Source organism: Arvicola amphibius, chromosome 6 (genome assembly GCF_903992535.2).
Source record: "Arvicola amphibius chromosome 6, mArvAmp1.2, whole genome shotgun sequence".
NCBI classification, from domain to species: domain Eukaryota; kingdom Metazoa; phylum Chordata; class Mammalia; order Rodentia; family Cricetidae; genus Arvicola; species Arvicola amphibius.
In genome coordinates this window covers 123,735,863-123,747,083 of record NC_052052.2, presented here as the reverse complement: position 1 = coordinate 123,747,083, position 11,221 = coordinate 123,735,863, and the positions used below count along the sequence as shown (strand labels likewise).

The window sequence follows — 11,221 nt, the reverse complement described above, 5'->3', positions numbered from 1 at the left end:
AAGCTGGGCAGTGGTGGTGCATGCCTTCAATCACATTCGGGAGGCAGAGGCAGGCGGATCTCTGTGAGTCTGAGGCCAGCCTGGTCTATAAAAGCTAGTTCCAGGACACAGGCTCTAAAGGTACACAGAGAAACCTTGTTTCAAAAAACAAACAAAACAAAACAAAACAACAACAACAACAACAAAACAGAAAATGATGCCATCATCACTTCTAATATCAGGCCTACACCCACATTTATTTACATCAGGTTGTATTTGATTTAGGAAAGACTCCTAGGAACTAGGATAAAAAGTACACAAAAGGACCACTCTTGGACACACATAAATTTTAGAAGTGTCCTTGAAATTCATCATATTGTACATACAATGCTTTTAGAATCAGGCCAACATTAGGGAGGCAAATAATATTTCAAGTCTCATATATTTCATGGACAGGAATGAAACTATCAGTTTAAGCAAACACCTTAACGACTGACAGTCACAGGTAGAACAAGGGGCTCTAAACTTGTTCTGGTCCATGATTGGAACTTATCTAAGTAAGCAGAATCTCCGGTGCTGAGAATCATTTATCCTACTCTTGTTTAAGGAGGGATTTAGAAAGGAAAAAATGAGACTTGATCTGTGTCTCAGAAGTTGGTCCCCTGCCAGGCCATAGTTGGCAATTTGGGAAGACGAAAAACTGTCAGAAGATGCAGGGAGCTCCGTACACAGAAACTTAGTTAATTGATCATTTTCTCACTTCATAGCCTTCTTCTCGTAATTAAACCCTAATTAAGATTAAAATAACTTCTGAGCAAAACCGATGTAGTAATTGTGGAGAGAGAGGGAAGCTGTACTTTAGAGACCGGGGCTCTGCAGAGGCCTTCCTTCCCCTGACACTGTGACCACATCACACTTGGCGTCTGCAATACCTGATGGAAGCCAAGAGCCCACAAATCTTGACAGTATAAATGACCTGGCAAATGTCCTCCTCCAAGAGCTGCTCCAGAGCCTGTCTGCACCACAGAGGTCCAGGTGAGTACATGGAGGTAAGATCTTCCATCCCCTCAGCTGTATCATGGAGATTTCATTAAGCAGAATAATGACTAATCCAGGGAGCAGGTTCCAGGCTCTGTGATCCTCAGGACCTCCACTTTCCTTCTGTCCCTGGCTCCAGAAAGATCAAAGGAGACTAGTTCCTGGAGATGCAGAGATGGAACAGAAATGCTGAGGCCTTGCTATCCATCCTCAGGCTGGAGAATCCTGACAGAGCTCTGGGTGGACCTTAGCCTAAGTTACCTTTCTAAATGGATCAATAAGATACATAAGATTTTCAGATGTCTGTCAGACCCTGGAAAAGATCACTCCTGTAATGTCAGTCCTAGAGAGACTTGACAAGGGAATTGTTCAGGGCTAGCCTTGTTTACAGAGGGAGACTCTCCCACAAAAATTACTAGATAAGTGAAAGACAAAAAATGCTTCTTTCAGGTGTCAGTTTGCCAGCACTGTGACTTCAGCAGGGTCACTAGTGTGTGTAACATTTACACTTTTCTCTTTTGATGTATTTTCATTTTTCTAATATTGGCATAGTTTTACAACAGCCTTCTAACTCCCAGTTTGAAGATTTTCTGTCTGTATCTGTCTTTAAAGGTTCTGGATTTTATCACATACTATTATAATACTTGTCTTAAATTCAGTCATTGTATGCATGGCTGTGTGGAGAATACAACACTCAGTGTAACAGTTATCGTTACCGTCTTGAGAACTCTGCTATTTAGGATCCAGGCTGTGGAGGAGAACATCCTCAAACAGCTCATCTTAAGTGTATCCCAGGCTAAGCAGCGAAGAGCAATAATATTTTTAGTTGTCTCTTTGCCTGCATGCTTGTTTCTTCTAGAGAAAACTAGGATTGGTGGATGTAACTTATTTCGGGCTCTTGGGGGTTAGACTCAGCCTGGAATCATCCATCCATCCAAACACAAGTCCATCCCTCCTTTCAAATTAATTTCCTTTAGCATTTCCCAAATAATATGGAAGATGAGACACCTCTTCCTCCACTGACAGTGACTTCAGTAGAAGGGAATTAATTATTAGAAGATTAGAGCCTGGTCTCAAATATGACTTAAAGCCTGGAGAAGGGAAGAGAGGACAATAAAAGCAGGAATCCCCAAGAAAGCAAGGATTGAGCAAACAGAAAATTGTTAATATTTTCTACTAGTACTTGGGATTTTGACAGATTCCAATCACCAACAGAACATTTAATATTTTTATTCTAAATATGTCAGTGAATGCTGATGTGCTTTGTATTAATATCTGGAGCATATTTCATTTGTACAGATATTTAGACGGTATTGTTCTTTCTACGACGCACACAGCCAATAGTTGCCTCTTTGCTAGAGGAGCAGTTGAAAGTAATAATGACGTTTTTAGTGTCACCTGGACACAAAACTCAGACGAGGCTATGTTGATGAAGACATAGACATTTAAAGCAATCCTGTGAGTTTAACAGGAAGGAACAGAGGCATGGCAAGTTCTCAGAACACACAAACCCATGCAGCAAATGTAATATTCTGATTTTTCATATTCTAGAAAAGGTGCCCAAACCTTACAGCAAATCCCTGAGAAATGAGAATGGAGCTCCAGAATTTGAAGAATAACATCTTACCTGAGTCCAAGTTCTGGAATCAGCTTGGACTGGTGTATAAAAAACCAGTCTGCCTGACAAACAGGTTGGAGGAAAAGCAGGCTGCAAAACCAGCTGACATCATAGCTGCTCAAAAGTCCCCACAGAAGCAAATGTCACCATGAACTCTTAGGTAGTGGAACCCCTGCTCACACCAGTTGTCCCACGTACTGTGCTATGTGAAGTTGATATTGAGGACTTATAACTTTTGGCGGTATATAACACCCCATCAATCCTGTTCTCAGGTTTACCTCATCAGGATCCCTTGGTCCAGAGCTATCCCATCCTCCCTTCCATGTCCTGGGGTAACTCACTGGGGTTCCAGATGCCCTGCAGTTGTTTACTAAGATCACAGTGACTTCTGTTTACTCCTCTTCTAGAAAGCAACACAAGGTTCTGCTAGACACCATCCCTAGCTGCAGCCTGGTAGTTACATGAAAATTTTCAAGTTATATTTTGATGATTCAGTTTTAACTGCAGGGTTTTATATCGGACTTGACATTGAGAATTATTTTTAAAAAATAACTAGTAAACATTTATATGGAGTAAAATCACGGAATGATCAACATAATAACTTTAAAAATATTAGGATGTATAAAGCTTTGAAGCCAAATGCAAATCTAGAAATTATTACACCAATTAAGATGTAAATAAGAAAAAAGCTCATGCCTTTGGAAATTGGGTGGGGAAAATATGATGAAATAGAGGAAAGAAGTAGAAATTTGGTTGGAGAAATTTACAGTTTAATTCAGTCTTGCTGAGAGTTAATTAGGATAATCTTTACATGTAGACAGACAGCAGACAGATACCAAATACACACTTGAACAAGTCGATTTTGCCTTTATAGAGCTCAAACATATCTCCTTTAAAACTTTAGGTTTTATTCCAGTTCCCAAGCTCCCCTGCCAGAGCACACACATAACTCAGGGTCCACAGGGAAGAGGAGGAGCTCAGGGCCCCAGTCAACATCAGCACATGTGTCCATCACTGACTCCCGTTCACCAGAAAATGCTATTGTGTGAAATGTTTTTCAGACAAATGTCTAGCATTGCTGATGCTTTCTTGAAAAACTCTTTGTATCCAGGAAGAAAGAAATGCTCTTGAAATATATTAAAGAAATAATTTTCTTCTTCATGACTGTGCTTGGCATTCTGGGAAACATTTCTGTTTCAGTGGATTATGTGATCATTTGCTGGAGAAGCCCTGAGAAGAAACCCATCCACCTCATTTTCATCCACTCGGCCTTTGCAAACTTCCTTATCCTTTTTGCAGAAGGATTGCCAAACACAATGGTAGCTTTTGGTTTGAGAAACTTCCTGGATGACATAGGATGTAAGATCATTGTTTACTTGGAGAGGGTGGCCCGTGGGGTCTCCATCTGCACCAGCGGTCTCCTCACTGTGGTCCAGGCCATCATCATCAGTCCCAGAGCATCTGGGTGGAGGAGGCTCAGACCAAAGTCTGCATGGCACATCCTTCCATTCTTTCCATTCTTTTGGATACTCAATGCTTTAATAAGTGTGAACCTAATCCAGTCCATCACAAGTACAAGCCTGAATATATCACAGTTTAAGAGTGGAGATGGCTACTGTTATTTTATGCAAGAAAGTCAGAATACAAAATGGATTGCTCTCCCTCTCATGGTCCTGAGAGATGCTGTGTTTCAGGGAGCCATGGGAGGAGCCAGTGGCTACATGGTACTTCTTCTCCACAAGCACCACCAGCATGTCCTCTACCTTCAGAACTCCAAGCTTCTCTACAGAACTCCCCCTGAGCTGAGAGCTGCTCAGAGTGTCCTCCTTCTGATGCTCTGTTTTGTTTTCTTCTATTGGGCTGACTGTGCTTTTTCTCTACTTTTAAGTCTCTCTTTAAGGAACAATTCCTTGATGGTAAAGAGTCAAGAATTTGTGGCCCTTGGTTATGCAACTTTTAGCCCCATTGTGTTGATTCGCAGAGATGGACTTCTGCCTGAGTGGTGGCATGCTCAGTGGGAGAAATTGGGAAAATCTCTCTCTAATTGTTCTATTCAATGAGTGTGAAGAGATCTCAGTTCCATAATATTGTGGGTAATACAAAAATCTCACAAAGCAGGTTAGGCATGTGTTTATTCTCAGACAGTCTTCCTGGTGACTCACAGCCTTGAGCTGAGAGAGAGATCTTAGTGAATAACAGTGGTAAATGAAACCTCATTCTCCACTTTTCTTCTCCTTTGAATGAATTTTTAAAAACTTTTCTACATTTGAATTGCATGTAGATTTTCTTGCACTATGTCCCTGTAGCACATCAGTGCCTGGTTCCCGTAAAGGTTAGCAGAGGTCATCAAATGCCCTGTGACTGGAGCTAGAGAGGGTGCTCTGAACCAAAGTGTGGTTGCTAGGAATTGAACCTGGGTCCTCTGAAAGACAAGCTAGTGCTCTCAACTAAGGAGTCCTGTCGCCGGCACAAAGAAAATGGTCTTAATTATATTTAGTAAAACTGGTTTTACTGTCACCGTGACTGGATTACAAATGAATTTGGTAAATTTTTATCAATCTCATAGTGGTTTAATCAAGTTATTCCAAGAAATTCCATATCTTATACATGACACTGTGCTTGCTAAATGTTAGTACTATGATGCTATTTGGGGATCTTCAAAGTGTCTGTATGTTTCCATGTGTAGAAAATGTTTTACAGAATTGTGAAAAAATGATATGAACTACATCCACTTCATAGAACCCCAATGCACCATTCATAGAGTACAAATGTGCTGAAACATTTCTTTGGTGTTATATTCATGAAGGTTTTCTGCAAGAATAAAGATTGTGGATATGGGATAAGTTAGATAAGGTATATACAGTAAAGTTTCATTTTATATCCATCTATAGTTTCTATATTAATTACAAAATATAGATTTGCCTTTTTTGCAAGACTAATAAGTAGTGAGATTGAAGTAGTTGAGGCTTGTTTGCAGCTGTTCCTTGTCAATGCCCTGGTTGTTCCCCACAACACTATCCAGCTGTTTGTCACCAAAGAGCTGCAAAAGGATCTGATTCCACTTTTATTTAAATGTAGGATTCTCTGCTTGATTTCTTAAATTGGGTCCACACAATAAGATATTGACATGGTTCTAAGACTCTGACAGACCTATTCTGAAAAATTCTAATTGATATAATCATGGAACATGAAATTGTAGAATCACTAGAGGTAGGTTTATATCTTTTTTTTTTGTCACATATTACTAAACCCATTTAACATTTTGGGTGCATCATGACTCTACTTTACAGAGATGTGTACTTTTTTTTTCTGAGAAAGAGTTTCTCTGTAGCTTTTGTAGCCTGTCCTGGAACTAGCTCTTGTAGACCAGGCTGGCCTCGAACTCACAGAGATCCACCTGCCTCTGCCTCCCAAGTGCTGGGATGAAAGGCATGTGCCACCATCGCCCAGCGACGTGTAAGTTTTTATATTTTGCTTGGTTGCACTGTATATACAAAACTTTTAAGTAAGTGATGTGTATTGTATTGTGCCACAGATTATTAAATAGCTTGTTTTTTATAATATAATGATTTATTTTTATGTGTGTATCTGTATGAATGTATGCCACATTTGTACCCACACAGACCAGAAAAGGTCATTGAGTCCCAGGGAACTAGAGTTATATGTTGTCATTTTTAGGATTTCAGCAAGAGTTGAGACCCTAATGGGTCCCATGGAGGGTGAGGATCACATAGAGAGATCTTAGTGGCTGGTGGGTGGGTCCAAACTGCAGCAGGTGACAAATACACCAGAAAGAGCTTGAGTGTGGAGTTTATTGAAAGGAGGCTAGAAGGAAAGAAAGGGAGAGAGAGAGAGAGAGAGAGAGAGAGAGAGAGAGAGAGAGAGAGAGAGAGAGAGGGAGAGAGAGAAGGGGGAGGGTAGAGCTTGTCTCTTAAAAGGTCCTTTTGCACCTGCATACAGACTAGGACCCTGGGCTGGCCTGGGTACTGGCCGGTTACATCCTGCCAGATGACAGGGCAGGGCATCATAATGCCTGCATCCTAACATTCCTATCTTTTCCTTGTTATAAAAGGTGGGGAGATTAAAGGGAATAGTATGTGGGACAGGGATAGGAACACCAGGTTCTCAAGACTGCTTCCTGCTGATTTGTGGATGTTGAAATCTTGGGGAACCTGAGATAGCTGGGGTACCGGGCACATCCTAGGGTATCTGGTTGTTTCACTGCTCTCCAGGCTCTGTGGAACTCTCCGGTGTCTCTTGGACCTGGCGAGGTGTTGGCAAAGCAGAGGACAAGGCTAAGTTTAGGTAAACATAATTCTTTAGGTCCTGGTAATGAGGGGAGGGTCTGAAGACCAGGGAAAGGTGGGGAGTTGTAGGCTGTTAGGACCAGGTAATTCAGTGAGGGAGGGATGCTTCTGAACTGTTTGAGGTGAATCCTTCAAGTTAGCTCCCTGGAACTTACAAGAATTCTTTGAGTTTGTGAAAATGTGAGTTTTAGGCACATTAACATTTCCTAATATAACAGTAGTATAATGAGAGAAATACAGAACAGGTTTTATTCTTTAAAGCATCTCAGATCACTTTGGCCTTTTTCAATCACCTATGCTTTCAATCCTCATAACTTCATAACTTGCATTACACACTTTAGAACACTTTCTTAAACCCTCAGACATCCTCAATCCTCACATCTTAAGCTTTGCATTTTTACACGTGACCCTAAAGCACCCGTTCCTTTCCCATCACTATGACAGCACCTTAACATTCAGGAGAAATCTGTTTTGTGAGTTTATTTCTTCTCTGAGCCTAGTAATGAGATAATTTGTGTCTTGACCTAGTATTGGATCTAGGAGAGCGAGGCCTGTGACCTGAATTTTACAGAGAGAACTGAGAAGGCAACTGGCAAAGCTACCAGTCATCAAACTGCATCAGAGAAGGATAAATTTTACCTGATTATCAGTTTTAAAATGGCAGACTTACTTGATTGGCTACCTAGACAGCCACCCCAGGTCCTCCAGGGTCGTTGAGGGCAGGTCTTAGGGCAACATTCATCTTTTGACTGGCAATACAAGGCCTGACAAGCTTTAGAAGATTCTGTGGATTAGAAGTTTGTCAGAAAACCAAACTTGCCCTGAGCAATATGAGGAAGTTGATTCCAGTGTCCCATCGTCTACATCTGCAGAGATTTGCAGCAGTTGAGGTGAAAGGCAGTAAACTCAATGGCTAGCACTTTCACGCGATGAAGTGAGCTATGGGTGGAAGTTCCTCTCTGTCCATCTGTCTTCTTCAGAGGAAGTAGGGGTTGCTGCCAGGAGCCAATCTGTCTTTCTGTTATGAAAAGCCTGAATTAAACATCTAGATGCCAAATTCTGCAGGTTTCTGAGCATTTGAGTGCTGTCTATTGGTTATATATTTGGGTATATATGAGTTATGTCTATAATGACATTAGTGCAGGATTCACTTGAAGAGCTGGATCCAAGCTGAGAGGTTGTGGAGGAATGTTTTACCCAGAGTCCTCCAGCTTGACTGTAACCGGCTTTAACTTAGCAGGACAGATTTATATTTGCAAGGGACAAAGGAGTAAAAGAAAATTTTGCAGTAGAAGTGTAGCAGTAAAAACTGACAGTAGTGGAGAACAGCTTACAGAAAATCCCTAGGTTAACTTTTGTTAATCTGAAATCCACCTTTATAATGTAGAACATATTTTAAAGCAGGGTTGAATCACATATACATTATGTGGTAACAGATCTAAAAATATTTTTTATCAGCACACACCAACTTAAAATATACGAGACTTGTTTTTATGTCTAGAAAAAGATAAAATCAACAAATTTCATTATTAGGACTGTTCAAACCAATTTTTTAGCAGTAAGCACATGTACATATATGCGCAGTTGAATTTAAGGTGTATACACATACACACACATACAAATTAAAGTTAGCTTAAAAATCATGTGAATAGTGAGGGAGAAGAAGCCAGCTTTTCCATTTCTGTTTCATACAAGGCAGCAATCAGACAGGGCTTTTAGAGAGAAAGAGAGAGAGAGAGAGAGAGAGAGAGAGAGAGAGAGAGAGAGAGAGAGAGAGAGAGAGAGAGAAAAAGTGGAAGTCGCAGATTCCAAGTCACAGGTGGACGTTGTTCTGACTGTACTTGATACTATGAGGAGTAAATATGTTCTTGTGACATATATATTCATTTGGAAGAAGGAGTTGAAAAGAAACCTACCTTATTCATATCCATCTGAATTTTATCAACATTATAATGCTTCTTTCAAAAGAATTTCTCCAGATCACAGCGACCATTTGTTTGAGAAACTTCCTTGATGATACAAGCTAAACGGTGTTGTTGACATATACAGGGTATCCCAGGGCTGTTCTGTGGCACTAGCAGTCTCTTCTGGGAAGTTCAAGCCATCATAGTGAACTCCAGAGCCTCCAGGTCAGGCTGAGGTCTGCACAGCAGGGTCTTCTCTCCTGTTCCTTTAGATTCACAATTCCTTCACCATCATGCATCTCCTCCATCCATGAGGAATTGAGCATGAACACATCACAGCTGAGGAAGCTGGCTCAGCACTGCTCATTTCTACGGGAAGGACAGAAGGGGAAATGGACTTTCCTCACTCTCAGGCTCCTACTCCACACAGTTTTTCAGAGAGGCATGAATGGGGCAGTGGATACATGGTATTTCTTTTCCACAAGCACCACTGGCGTGTCTACTATCTGGAAGATGTCAAAGAAATTCTTGACACATGCAACCTATCATGGTTAAATTAAGATTTAATTGACGTGGGATTCCCTTCTGTATGCGATGAATACCATTGGTGAATAAAGAAACTGCCTTGGCTTGTTGATAGGGCAGAACATAGTCAGGCAGGGAAAAACTAAACTGAATGCTGGGAGAAAGGATGCAGAGGCGGAGAGAAGCCATGCTGGATATAGACACATTTGCTGGTAGTCCTCGACCTCATGGTGATGCACAGATTAATGGAGATAGGTTAAATTAAGATGTAAGAGTTAGCCAATATGAAGCTAGAGCTAATGGGCCAAGAGGTGATTTAATTAATACAGTTTCTATGTGGTTATTTTGGGAGTCTTGGCAGCTGGAAACCAAACAAGCAGCCTCCTTACTACATTTAATCATGGCCAAATGAACATTGTAAACAGATTTCTAAATCCAGCTAAATAGAAGCAGTAATTAAAATGCTCCCAACAAAAACCAAAACAAAAAGCACCATTCAGAGTCTGATGAACTCTGGAGCAGGGGCCCATGGCACTCAATCTGTATGAGCATCACAAGCGCGTCCTCTACCTTCACAGCTCCAGGTGTGCACACAATTCCCCTCCAGAAATCAGAGATACCTGGAGTGTTCTCATTCTAATGATCTGCTTCCTTTTCTTCTACTTTGTAGATTTCATTCTCTCCATCTATACAGGTTTCACAGAGACACATAATTCTATTTCTTTTAGAACATAGTTATGCTGCTTTCATTCACTATGTTCTGATCAACAGAGATCTCCACGTTCCTGATATCTTCCATGCTCACTGAGAAGTGTTGAAATTACATTTTATGTCTATTCTCTATTAGCTAAAGGTATGTGCATTGTAAACTGCTTTGTATGATAAATTCTGAGGTGGGGGATAATGTTTTCTATGTCATGTTATGGATTTTATGACCTGCTGAAAAAGACCATAAACTCAATCCAATTATACCTAAAACATTTATGGATTAGCAGCTAGTATGCTGCTAGCTTTAAAGCCAAATCCCAGACATGACATCAAAGCAGCATGTGGGGAAGGGTTTTTAAAGGGGAAAAACACAAGCAGACCTTCTGTATCTACCTCAGCAAGCAAAAACTGGTCTGCTCTTCCAAATTAAAGTGGATAAGGTACTCACAAAACTCTTTGGGTATCTACATAAGCAACTTACAAAAGCCAAAAAAAAAAAAATAAATGAGTCATATCATAAAAAGTAATATCATATTTCTGGGTGGGACTAACTGACTCATGATTACTGGGAACTAATTTTCCAGGCATTAGAGTCAGAGACAAAAGGCTGTGGGTACCAAGGTGGATGCCTAGCATAAAATGGAGTTTCTGTAGCCATCACAGTAGCACAGGCTGACCTGGCATTCAGTTAGCAGCACAGGCTGATCTTGAGCTGCTGCAGCATCCCAAATGCTGTGGTTACAGACCTTCCCCACCAAACTGCCAATTGCTTTAATGCTGGAATGTATCATGACATTAGATTAAATATTATAACAATACATCTCCTTTCCTTAAGAAGTCTTCCCTTGCACTATCTCAAGACTAGCTCAGGATTTCCAAACAGGTGGAAAGTGGATTCATATCATCTTTTCATTTTACCCTTGCTATTATACGACGATTAGAATTGTGTGAACACTGGGAAAGTACGGGCAGTAACCCTTCTGTCAGATATGGATATTTCATTTTATCTACAAAGTCAGAGCGCGAGAGCCACATAAGAAAGTGGAGGTGGAGATGAGATGAGCCTTATCTGCGGTGAGTCTGCATGGCAGATTGAAGGTGACAGTGAGACAAGCGAATGTCATAGCCAGCACATTTGATCA

General features: G+C 40.8%; 1 protein-coding gene across 1 annotated transcript; it reads left to right on the top strand.

Moving 5' to 3' along the window:
- Positions 1 to 3,697: 3,697 nt before the first annotated feature.
- Positions 3,698 to 4,695, top strand: LOC119816543 (vomeronasal type-1 receptor 4-like). The gene is given in 2 exon segments (XM_038333289.1): positions 3,698 to 3,740; positions 3,743 to 4,695. Coding segments are annotated over 2 exon segments (993 nt in total). The 5' UTR covers positions 3,698 to 3,700.
- The last annotated feature ends 6,526 nt before the right edge of the window (positions 4,696 to 11,221 follow it).